Consider the following 13,147-nt stretch of genomic DNA (forward strand, 5'->3'; position numbering starts at 1 on the left):
AAAAGTCACCTTGGTTTTACATCTATTTGGTATCTTTATGCTTCAGGAAATATACAGAAAATATAGCCAGAGTGCCTCCTAAGAGTTTGGAATCTATTAGCAAGGATAAATGAAGAGCTAACTTAGGTAGACATCATTTCAAGCAAAAATGACTATTATTCATAGCAGTGTTCCCTGATCTAATTGAAAATTCAGAAATTCAGCAGCACAAACTTACAAAAATGTAAGTACAATTTAGTTGCCATAGATTTATATGCATAAATATTAAGAGCATAAAATATAATTTAAAAATTCTGTATATACTCATGTATAAGCGGAGTTTTCCAGCACACTTTAATGCAGTTTTGTGGTAAAATTAGATGCCTTGGCTGATATGCAGGTTGGCTTATAATCAAGTATATATGGTAATCTGTCGTTAAATGTGGCAACAAAAGTATTAGCATCAAGACAAAATGACATGCAGAATGTATTACAAAGTGGATCGTTCCAGATGTAATTAGGTTAAAAGTAAGCATATTATCATTTGATTTAAATTTGTTCTAGTTTTTAATATATTCTGCTTTCTTTTCCATTGAAGTTTTTATCCTGTTTTGTTTTTAAATTGTTTTCTGTATATGAAACCCAGGACAAGTAAATCTATAGTGACAGTAGCTGGATTAATGGTTCCTTGAAGGTATGGTATGGGAGCTTGGGGGTAAATGGTCAGCTAATAACGAATTCAAGAAGAAAATGTTCAAAAGCAGATTGTGGTAGTGATTGTGCAACTCTTCTTGATGTGACTGAACTATTGAATTGTATGATATATGAATCACATGCCAATAAAACTGCTGGGAAAAAATAAAGGAGATTCATAAAAATTAAAATACACTTCACAAAACACTTTATCACCACGTGAGAAGACAACTTACAGAATTGAAGACAAATTGCTACCAATAAAAGTCTAAAATCCAAAATATTTAAAATATTTCTACAACTTAATGACAAAAAAATACAATCCAATACAAAATGATCAAAGGACTTGAACAGACATTTCACTAAACAGAATACTCAAACAGCCAAAAGCATAAGAAAAGATGCTGAAAATAATCAGCTATGAGGCAGACTCAAATCAAAACTGTAATGCTGTATCACCTCATCCCCCTGAGAACGGCAATGATCAAAAAATGGAAAACAGGTGTTGGAGCAGTTGTGCAGAAAGAGCAACACTCAACCACTGCTGTTGGGAATGTAAAATGGTACAGCCACAGTGGAAAAGAGAATAATGGTTCTTTCAAAATTGATGGTCTTAAATGTAAACCCTCAGATCATTTACAATTAAAACTTGTTTCAAAAAGTTGAACATAGAACTACCATTTAACTCAACTATTCTACTCTTAAATAAACAAGAGTAAGTAAAAATTGTCAGAAACGCATAGAAACCTTTATTAAAACAAAGGTTTCAAAATGTGAAGCTATTGCTTCTCAACATTTCTAAGTACTTCTAAAGATAGGAATTACATCTCTCTAACTTTTCCCCCACAAAATTCTGCACTTTTACTTACATGACAAAAAGGCAAGTCTTGCCTTCCTCAAAGGATTCAAACCGTGTTCCTTTTCATTGTCCTTTTCATTGTTTCATTGTTTGGGGGAAATGGAAAAATCAGGGCTCAAAGGGAATAAGATAAATTTTGCCAACAGAATTCTCACAGAGCAGCCCTAGTTTTCCCTCAAAATCCAAGCAGGTGGACAGTCATGATGGAGAAAAATTCTTGTGTGCAACTTCCCTGGTCTTTCACCAATGTATTTTTCAATTTTCTTAGGACTTCTACCTAATATGCTCCCATGATTGGCCTGTCCCTTTGTACTCTCAAAAACCAGCCACTATAAACTTCTGAGTTGACCTCTTGAATTTACCTAGGCCTTCAGATTCCTCAGAAAAATACTGCTTTTATTAGATGTACTTTTTAAGTCATTAAAGTTTAGAACCAACTCAACAGCAACTAACGAGACTGGGTCAAGTGTACTATGAGAGAATTTTTCTGTAGGCATGCATTAAACCACAGCAGCATGTTTAAACACATTTTATTTAGAATATTATTTATGAACTGGTACCCTAGTGACAATACTTCATGACTTAACCTCATATACCCAAAAGAATTGAAAGCAGCCTCACAAACAGACACTAGTATACCAATGTTTATTGGTATACACTTTCAACAAAAAGTGTAACAATTCAAATGTTCATCAACAGATGAATAGATAAATGTGACATATACATACAAGATAACATCACTCAGTCACAAAAAGAAATCAGGTCAAAATGCATACTACTACATTGATTGACCTTAAAACCATTAGGGCAAGTATTGCATGATCTCATTTATATGAAACAAGCAAACACATAAAACCCAACGATTCTTAGCGGTTATCAGGAAAAAGGAAAACTTTTACTTAAGGGCAGTAATTTTATGCTAAGAGTGATAATGCGAAAATGGGTAACAACTGCTTGACAACTTAAGGAACATCGCCAATGTCATTCAAAGTACACATACAGAAATTGTTCAGTTGAGACATGTTTTACTGTGTCTATTCTTGCCATAATATTAAAGAAAAGGAATTCATCCTAAAAATAATAAAATAACTACATACCAAAAACATACATAATACTGTCTAAAAGATTCACTTCCATGTTTACTTTTATTCTACCTGTTAAGAGATTTAATACTATAAACAAAATCTGAAGAGAATCCTTGAATTGCTTAATAAAACCTGTCAAACCAGCTAAAAATAAAAATAAAAAATACAACTAGAGGAGCTTCAGTAAGGTGGCAACCTAAACAGATTGGCTTAGCATTCCCTCTTTAACAAAGACATCAGAAAGAACATGTGGAGGGAAGACCTAGAGCTCTGTATCTCTAAGGAAAGTGTAGCTGAGTGAGACCAACACACCAGGGGAAAACAGGGACAGGATTCATGAAAGAAGTATAGGCGACTGGCAAATTCTCCTCTGACCAATGTGAGCTAAATTGCTCTACCAGCAGTCTCGGGTATAGCAAATTCTCCACTGGCAAACCCCAACTGGTTGGCTCCTCCCACACAGAGAGAAGTGCTATCTCTGGCACCCGAAAGTGAGATGTGGGTCCCCAGGGGTTCCCTACATCCCTTGGGTGAATGGCGGAGATAAGGTGCTCAACTTGTGTATTCAGCAGCTGGTTGTGCACCTTATTCTACATTCCCAGGACTATGAGTGCAGTCTGAAGGAAAATCACAGAGGCCTAGTAAACAGCTAAATAACAGGAAAGGAAAACTGGCAAGAAAACCCATAAACAAAATTTACTCAGCACAAAATATTACAAGGAGATGTCCAGGCAACTGGGGGACAGACAACAGAAACGTGGGTGAAGGGAGATGTTGGAGAGTGTTAATATACGACAAAATAATAATTTATAAATTATCAAAGGTTCGTGAGGGAGAAGGGCAGGGAGGGAGGGGGGAAAATGAGGAGCTGATACCAGGGGCTCAAGCAGAAAGAAAATGTTTTGAGAATGATGATGGCAACAAATGTACAAATGTGCTTGACGCAATGGATGGATGGATGGATTGTGGTAAGTTGTACGAGCCCTCAATAAAATGATTTTAAAAAGAAACAAAACATCCTGAAATAAAACTGATGAGAGATTTCAGCGTCAAACCATTAAAATAGCTATTATAAATAGACTCTTTATGTTCAAGTACATGAATTGGTGTACTGGCTGTAATAATGGGCTCAGCCTATCAACAACTGCAAGCATAGTTCAGGACTGGGTAGTGTTTCATTCTGCTGTAGAGTTACTATGAGTCACAACTGACGACACAGCATTTAACAACAAAAATACCTATGTTCAAGGAAAGAAGCCTCCGGTGATTTTCCTCTAACCATAATTGAGGGATGGGAATACGTGGCGATCAGACCGAGTATTGTACAGACAACTAGAGTACATTAAAATGGTAACACTTACTAGAATGGTTAAAACCTTGTTATCTGATCTCCCTTTTGATAGTTTGTTCTTGATTTGGTTTTTAATACTTTCTGTGGATGTTTTCATATTGCGGTTTCCCTCTGTTGTATTTTGTCATTGTTGATAGCTTTCTTGACTCTCTGTTAAACAGTTTTCTATGTTTTTTGGTATACGAGCCCAGAATGGATGAATCCATAGAGACAATAACTAAAATAAAGGTTCCTGGTGGGTATGGCATTGGAGGTGGAGGTGGGGCAATATGGAACTGATATCAAGGAGCACAAGAAGGAAGAAAATGTTTTGAAATTGATTGTGGTAGTGATTGAACAACACTGTTTGATATGATTAAACTATGGAATGGTATGATGTCTGGACTAAGTCCTAATAAAATAGTTGACAAGGAACAAAGAAACAAGAAACAGCAAAATGACAGCAATGAATTCACAGCTATCAATAACAACACTGTATACATGGGTTATATACACCAGGCAAGAAACAGTGAGTAGCAGAATGGATTTAAAAAATGGGCTCCATCAAAATGCTACTTAAAAAAATATCAAACTCAAACCCGCAGTCATCAAGTTGGTTCTCACAGCCACCCTGAAGGCCACAGATGAATTGTCCCTTTGGGTTCCCAAGGCTGTGACTCTCTGTAGAACAAATAGTGAGTTGGCACAACTGACCTTGCAGTTAGCAGCCCACTGTGTGATCCACTACGCCACCAGTGCTCCTAATATAGATATATTTAGATTAAAATTTAACATCTCATTTGTTTTCCCATTTGACTTATTTTCAATTTGTTCTAGATTTTATAAATTCCTTTCTTTTAGATTGAATTTTTTTCTATTTTATTTTGTTGTTGTTGGAGGTTTCGTTTGGTTTGGTATTATTTTCTTTATAGGAAATCCAGGATACGTAAATATATAGATATAATGACTAGATTAATAGGTTTGTAGCAGTTTTCTAGAAAGGTTGGGAGAAATCGGGAGCTAATAATAAGTACAAGAATGAAGAAAATGCGCTAAAAGTGATTGTTTTGATCACTGCATGACTTTTTTAATATATTTAAATCAATGAATTGTATGGTATATGAATTATATGTCAATAAAACTGTTTTAAATATTGCTTGGAAGAAACACACATGAAACACAAAGACAAAAACAGACCAAAAACACATGGGAAAAATACATCAAGCTAATGGCAATCAAGAAAAAGGAGGAGTGGCAATAAGTATCTTTGATAATATAGACTTTAAGGAAATATATATCATGACACAAAGCAGAGCATTAGACAATAATTAAATAGGCAATTGATCAAGAAGACAAAATAAATAACATCCATTTCCCAATGAAAAATCTTCAAAATTCATCAATCAAATCACAGAGTTGAAAAGAAAAACAGAAAATACTATAATAGTCTGAGACTTTAATATACCACTTTTGAGGGGGACAGAACAGAAAAATCTAAAGGCACAGAAGAACAAATCAACAGTTAATCTACTTTACCTCTTAAACATATATAGAACATTCCACCCAGTAAGAGCACAATCTACATTCTTTCCAGCGTACATAGAAGAGTCACCAAAAGACTATATTTTAGAACAAAAAATAACCCTTAATAACTTTTAAAACATCAAGATATTGCAATCCCCTTTGTAGATCACAACCATTTAGATTTAGAAACCAACAATAGGTAGATTAAAGAAAAAAATCAAATACATGGAAATTGAACAATACCCAGCTTAAGAATTACTGGATAACTAAAAAATAAGAAATGAAAATTTTAACTTCCTTGAAAAACAGGAGAATAAAAATACAACATACCCAAACCTTTGGGACACAGTAAAAGCAGTACTCAAAAGGCAATTTATAGCAAAAAGTGTACAAATTAAAAAATAAGAGAGAACCAAAATCAACACTTAACCTAGTATCTTCATCAATTAGAACAAGAGCAGCAAAGTTAATCTTCAAACAATTGGGAATAGAAATATGGCATGATCTTGTACTCTCTTTACTTGGTATATATCCTAAAGAAAAAAAGAGACCAGAACGAACAGCTACGTGCATTCCCATGTACATCGCCAACACTATCCACAATAGTGAGAAGCTGGAAAAATCCTAAAGGCCCATCAGTTGAAGAATGGATAAATTTTGGTATAGAAATAGAAATAAATGACGATGATCAAACTGTGAAACACTTCATGATATACATGGATTTGGAGGACATTATGCTAAATGAAGTTAGATGACCACAAAAGGGCAGATATTGTACGAGACTACTATTATTAAAAAATCAACATAAAGGTTTCTTTACCAAAAGAAATGTTCTTTGATGTTTAGCAAGGGTGGGAGGGTAAGTGAGAAAAGCAAAATAGGCTAGAGGGTAAACAGTTGTTAATTTGGGTGAAGGAGACAGGCAATAAAAAAAAAAGCACAATAATTGGGAAGTTTGACAAATTATTTAAGTTGTTGAATGCAAAAAAATGATGATCTGAAATGCAATCCCCCACCTAACTCAAATTACTGAGCAGTTGAATCAACAGCTTTATAACAAAAGAAAGTGGCTTTAAACTCCTTTCTCACATCAATGAAATTATTTACTCTATCAAATCATTTCAGAAAGGGCTTTAAATGATACTATGGAAATACCAATAAAATATCTGAAAACCTTAAACTAGTAGGTCTCAAACGTTTCCATTTTATTAATCTCCAAGAGATAGGGATAAAACCATTTTTTCTAATTCATAATCTTTATGAGTATACATGGAAATATGTATATAAATTTTATGTTGTTTTATGTTTATGTGTGCCTGTGTGTTTTCCCCAAATTAAATGAAAGGGATTCCAAGAAGATGCGATGTTTATTCTTTGGCTTCAGTGATTCCTTGGCACACGCCTCCAAAAACATTCATATCCCTGTCTAAGAAACAAAGTCCTAGGCTAAGCACAAAATTGCTTTAGTGCATTAAGAATATTTCAATAGCCTCAATATAAATCAATCAATGAATAAATTAAAAATATCTAGTATAACCATACAATGAAATACTATTTGATAATAAAAAGGATGATATGCCTATATATGTATATAAAGATAAACATTGAAAATGTCAAGTGAGAAAACTAAACACAAAGGTGACACATTGTATGAAATGTCTATAACCCCGTAGACACAAAATGTTGACTCAGGGTTGCCTGGGACTGGGAGAAACAGTGACTGCTAATGGGTACCAGGTTCCTTTTAAAAATAATAAAATATTCAGAAATTATTATTGGTGATAATCACTCTATGAGAGTATAAAATTGGTTTCCTTGTGTGGTATGTGAATTTCACCTCAAAAAATAAGGAAAGCAAAAGAATGTAGATAAAAATTTCAATGTCCACACAGTATGTCTCCAGTAACTAAAAGAAATAAAGAAAATCAACAAATAAAATTCACTATAATAAGCTATTAAGTAAACTTCAAGACATTGAGAAGGAACAATGAAAAGGAAGATGAGAGGAACACCCAGTGAATATCTACCAAAACCAAACATTTTTTTCACCTTTTGGAATCAATTATATTTCAGTGGCCAAGAAGAATGAAGGTGGTCTGGCAGTATACCAAATACTACACGGTAGATAATATTTTCTACTAAATAAAGGAAATGGTGTATTCTTTCATTTGAAAAATCTCTCTGATCTTACGAGGTAAAAATTAAAAGTTGACATTCCAACAAATTACCCAACATACTGAAGGGAGTTCAAGTGTCCCAGTTTTCTGAAAATATATTAAGTCCCTTACTACAATCTTTTAAGAACAACTCAAATTTAGTTCTTAGTCTTCAGCCTGACATTTTTCTTTTAAAATTTATTCCCATACCTTTTTCCATCCAATACAAATTTGAAATAATCTATAATCATCACAACTCACTTGACTCTCAACAGAAAAAAATTCATGAATCATTTTTATTTCATGAATCAATACTTCTCATTGCCCTCTTTAACTTCCCACCTTTATTCATCAGACAGAACTGTTAAAGAATCAATAGTGGAAGAGTGTACCTAGCTAAACCAAACTAAATCCAGTGCCACTGAGTGAATTCCAAATCAACGTGACCTTAGAGAATAGAATTGTCTCATGGTATTTTGGACAAGAGTTGAACTGACACATAAGATTTCAAAGGCTGCTCCAAATTTTTATGGAGGTAGACTGCCACATTTTCTCCCGAAGAGTTAGCTAGTAGGTTCCAATCACTGACCATTTGGTTAAAAGACAAGCTCTTCAGTAACTGCAATTCCACAGCTCCGTACAACTTAATTGTTACCAAGTCCATTAAAACTCAGTGACTCAACTTGGCAGAATAGAACTGCCCCTTGGGGTTTCTAGGGCTGTAAATGATTATGCAAGCAACTGCCACAACTTTCTCCTGAGGAACTAGTGGGTTCCAACTAATGACTTTCTGGTTAGCAGTGGATCACTTAACACACTGTGCCATCAGGACTTCTTAAATATTATCAAGAAGTAAGTACTTTGGCCAAGTTTACACAACTAGCTAATAACACAAGACTAAAATGCAGTTCTTGTAAACCTCATTACAGTTGGGTTTGCAACTGGAACCAACAGACATATTAAACCAAATTATCTTCATTCAATAGTAACATATTCTTAATAAATCATTACCCCATCCTTAATTTTAACTTAAAATAATTTCCTTTTGCCTCTTCTACCCTCATTCTAACTGCACATTCAATTCAAATCTTCCTACGTTTGCCTCTTATACTTCAGATACCTCCAGCCCTGCCCAATTTCAATTGATACAGTCAATGGAGTCTTAGCATCTTCTTCAAAATGACCACTTCTAAGAAACTACTGGAAAACCTGGCAATAAAAGTAAGAGCGTCTCTTCTTTCTTTAAAAAGAAAACTTTGTTAGTAGTAACAATATTCTGAGGCTATAACAGATTATAATGAAAGGTTTAGTGTATTATTTTCCCTGTATCATTTACTTTCTTTTCATAAAAACTTTCTTTTTGAACTTCATTAACCATACAACTTACAATGTAAGACGGAACTTCAAAAGGTTCATGGAAAAATTACCTATCTTTTAATTCTGTTTTCAATGAACTTTTGAAGCGCCCCCCCCCTTCTTGTTTTTTAAAAATCCAAATAAACATTTTCTACATGCAAGAATATATACTTTCAGAATGTGAGGAGCCCTAGTGGCGTAGTGTGTACAGGTTGGGCTGCCATCCAAAAGGTCAGCAGTTCGAAATCGCCAGTCACTTTGTGGGAGAAAGGCTGGGCTTACGCTTGTAAAAAGTTAGTCTCAAACTCTCAGGGCAGTTCTATCCTATCTTATATGGTTGCTATGAGTTAGCATCAGCTGGATGGCATTCAGTTATCAAAATGTGATGAGATTATGTAAATTGAAATTTTAATTTCCTATAACATATCATCACTATATTCCAAGTAGAAATTTGATTTTAAGTAGACTGATCATAGCTTTGATTTTCAAAATTAAGGGCAACAAATGAACTTCCCAGTAAAAAAACAATTTCTCATTGTAAATATTTATCCCTTCCTCAATTAACTTTGATCTTTCATATGTTCAAACTTTTGAAAAAGAAAAAAAATTACTACAAAGAAAATGCTTTACCAAAATCCTGCATAATCATGGTGTGGGCCATTCTAGATTCTGGTACGTGCAATCCAAGACTTCCACCACCTGGATCCATACTTAGCAAAGTTCACTCACAAATCTCTGTAAAAGAAAAAAATTTTAAATAGTTTAAATACATTTAAGTGAAAGTCAGTTGTTCTGGGGGAAAAAAAAGGAATTGAAATTTTTCTCAACCATGTGTCCAAATCATGATACAGCAAACAAAACAAACAAACTTGAAGCTTTATGTGTCAACCATAAATTAAAGGGCCAGGTGGAAGGAAACCAAAGGTGATAAAGAATAAGACAAAGGATGGCTGGGCATAGGGAACTGATAGAGCAAGCAAGCAAAAGAACTAAACTTCAGTGTAATGGTTCCAGTTAAAGATAAGTTATAAGAGAAGGAAACAAGAACAAGAAGACAATGGACAGTAGTTGGGATATTTATACATTACTAGAGGACTCAGATGTCTAGTATTAGTGAACTTCATCCAGCAGCTCTCATCCATTTCTTCCAGACCCAGATCAGCCCTGCAGGCGAGCTCTGTAGATAAACTTGTGTTCACCTCTGGCTCCTGAAGTTCTACTTATAATGTAAAATGTTCTATCCCAGTTTCCCTGGAGTTCTTTGAACCAGTAAGGACTCACTCTACTACATTCTCTTGTCTCAGTTTTGAAGACTCGTGAAACATGACTGCTTCCTAAATATGGTAAAGATAAAATCAATCACTTATAAACATTTAGCAAATAGTTTCTTGCAGTATATTTTTTATGTATGGTTGTACAATTATTTTTTCATTAATAACTAATAAAGTCTTGCTAGCCTCATGCTGATTTTGAAAGCAAAGGCTCAACCTATTTCATTACAAATGGCTTGTATTTAAGATAATCAGTTATTTTGGAACATTATATCTGATACTGCCATTCGATATACCAATGAATTACATATGTGTACAAGGGGGGCTTCAAAAAGTTCATGGGATATCTCCATTATCTTTTAATTCCTTTTCCAGGAACTTTTTATGACCCCTTCAAATTTCCCCTTCAAACACAAGACTCTTAGTTAATCAATATAGTTGACTTTATATGTCATCTCTTTTTATAGTTAGATTGGATTATATTACACAAAAGATAAACTCATAGCATTAATAAATATTTTAGGAAGCTGCCATGTAAAAAGAACTTAATAATCTCTTAGATTCTGTAAGTACAGAAAGATCAAAAAGGTTTTCATCTTGCCTTAAGTTCTGTAAGTATATAGGCGTTTCATAGGGTACCCCCTATCAACATCTGAGCTTTGCATGTAAACATGCTACAGCAGAATGTGACATTTCTCTCTATATTACATGAGTCACAAGGGTATTTATAGGAAAGCAAAAGTTATTTAGAGTTCTTTGAAAACCTTGTCTGTATTATATTTTTTCAAATACCAAAAAATGTTTTTCTCTGCCTTGGAATTATGCAAAAAGAGACCAGGAGAGTTCACAGTAAACAGTGTGTGTGTGTTCACACAGACAAATTAAAATGCTAAAAGTACTTATATTTAACATTTTAAATGATCTATTTTGACTTAATTAGTATAATAACCTCATTCTATAATTACTATAATAATTACTAATATCCTTACTTTAAAAATTTTTGTTTTAAATAATCTAAACATTAAGTAGTTTGTTAATCACCTTAATAAGGTTGTCTCCAAGATATTGTAGATTCTCTTTCATATTGCAAAATAAAAAATCTGCAGCAGTTTCTATTTTATTATTTTCCCCTTCTGAACTGTTATTTTCCTTGGGGGACGTTCTCTGAACCTATTGTAAAAGTACATGAAAGATTAAATAGTTGATATTTTATAGCAAATCTCTTATACAGCTGAAGAATTATTTTTACATTTTAACTTGCAGGGTTAGGTTGGGAAGGGCTCAAATCTGCCATAATCTAAAAAGCAACCAAAGAAACTAACAGAAATAGTTACCTACACAACACAAGCAACGTTATCACATGTAGACTTCAACTACTTGATTAAATCAAAATCTTCTCTAAAGCACATTTTTTTAAAAGAAAATCATTAGCAAAACCATATTTTGGAAGGTGGAAGGGAGCCAAGGGCAAGCTTTATCCTTACCAAAATGTAGAAAAAGCTGCACTACCCTCAATCAATTGTGAGAAATATTAACACATAGTATAAGTCTTATATGTAGTATATGAATACCAAATTGGGACATCTTTTCTCCTATGACAAGTTTCAATAAGCTCCATACTAATAAATGATGTATGAGAACCGTAGTATGTTAAGTAGTCAATACCCAATAGCTAACTAGGCTCCTCAATCTGTTCCGAAGGCTATTTCTAACCTTCTTATGGAATAGAGGTAACCCACGTATACGCTCCGAGCAAACATCTTTTCATTGATGTACGGGGCTCAGACATCACAAAAAGAAATTTCTCCTCTCATCTAGCTCCTCTAAGCAGAGCTCCTTCGGGACCTGGTTTCTTAGTAACGTACACCAGGTAGGGGAATGGGCGAAGAGAAACCCGCAGGCTGCCGAACACGAGAATTCGAAAGTAGCATTTGCAGAGATAACAGACAAAGGCGCCCTTGACAAGTAGCAGCAGTATTGCAGTTTGGGACGCAGCTCTCTCCCCGCACGTCTTCCTTTCCCACGACCGTGCCAAGTTTCGATCCTTTCTGGCCCAACGCTCGCACGTGGCCTCTCACATCTTACTCATCTGGCGAGGTCTGAAATCCCACGACGGTGGACCGGGAGAGACCGACAGACAAAAATGACCCCCGCCACCCCCACCCCCCCTCACTGGAGACAGCGGTCGCCACCGCTGTGGGCACACGGTGCAGCCCACTCCCTCAGCCTCCCGCTCCTTCCGACCCGCTCCCTGGGTGGAGGCTGGGAATCAAAATGGTGGTGTTTTCGTGGAGGCAACAATTGTTACACACAGGCCCCGAGGGCTCCCAGTCCCTTCAAATTCCCGATTCCGTGCCATCCGAGCCCTAATCGCCGGCAGCCTGCTCACAAACCCAAAAGGACCGTTCGCAGCGGACTGCGGACGGGTGGTCAAAAGGGGCTGGCGGAGGGAGGACTACCGCGGCAAGGGCTGCTGCGAGAAAATGCCAGGGGGGACGCTGCATTCTTCGCTTCACCGTTTTGTTTTCCGCCATTTTCCAGCCACCCTAACCCGCCGCCACCCCTCCGACGGCCTCCACCACAGCTCTCCTTCCCGGGGGCTCAGGCCTCGAGGAAGAAGCGATTGGCTGCAGCGAAGGCACCGACTTCCTCCACTTCCCCGGCCACCAGCCAAACTATCCGCCCGAGCGCGTGCCAAGCTTTCGGAACTGGAGGCCACTTCCATTGTTCCGCTCGCCTTCCTCGCTGGCTGCGAACCTCTCCTTCCCGCACAGAAAAGCCATTCGGGACAGCGGCGCCCAGGCCTGCACTCGGTCCTCAGGAGTGTGCTTACCTGCTGCCGCCACTGCAGCCGCCAGGAGGACTAAGCGCGCTCCGGATTTCGGCGGGCGGGC

The 13,147-nt window shown here is 36.2% G+C and overlaps 1 protein-coding gene across 5 annotated transcripts in view; it reads right to left on the reverse strand.

Moving 5' to 3' along the window:
* Positions 1–13,134, reverse strand: part of ZNF711 (zinc finger protein 711) — a 48,471-nt gene extending 35,337 nt beyond the window's left edge. Inside the window, exons 1-3 of one of the 5 annotated variants that reach the window (XM_045297367.1) lie at positions 13,087–13,134; positions 11,295–11,423; positions 9,613–9,717 (exon numbers count right to left, since the gene is read on the reverse strand). In XM_045297367.1, the coding sequence (XP_045153302.1) occupies positions 9,613–9,691 (79 nt within the window). In that variant the 5' untranslated portion in view covers positions 9,692–9,717; positions 11,295–11,423; positions 13,087–13,134. Of the gene's footprint in view, positions 1–9,612; positions 9,718–10,065; positions 10,317–11,294; positions 11,442–13,086 lie in introns of those variants that run through there. The other 4 variants (XM_004714133.2, XM_045297368.1, XM_045297369.1 and 1 more) reach the window with 4 other exon arrangements.
* Positions 13,135–13,147: the final 13 nt, after the last annotated feature.

This window comes from Echinops telfairi, unplaced genomic scaffold (genome assembly GCF_000313985.2).
Source record: "Echinops telfairi isolate 266 unplaced genomic scaffold, ASM31398v2 ScPeMD7_7419;HRSCAF=8457, whole genome shotgun sequence".
Classification (NCBI taxonomy): domain Eukaryota; kingdom Metazoa; phylum Chordata; class Mammalia; order Afrosoricida; family Tenrecidae; genus Echinops; species Echinops telfairi.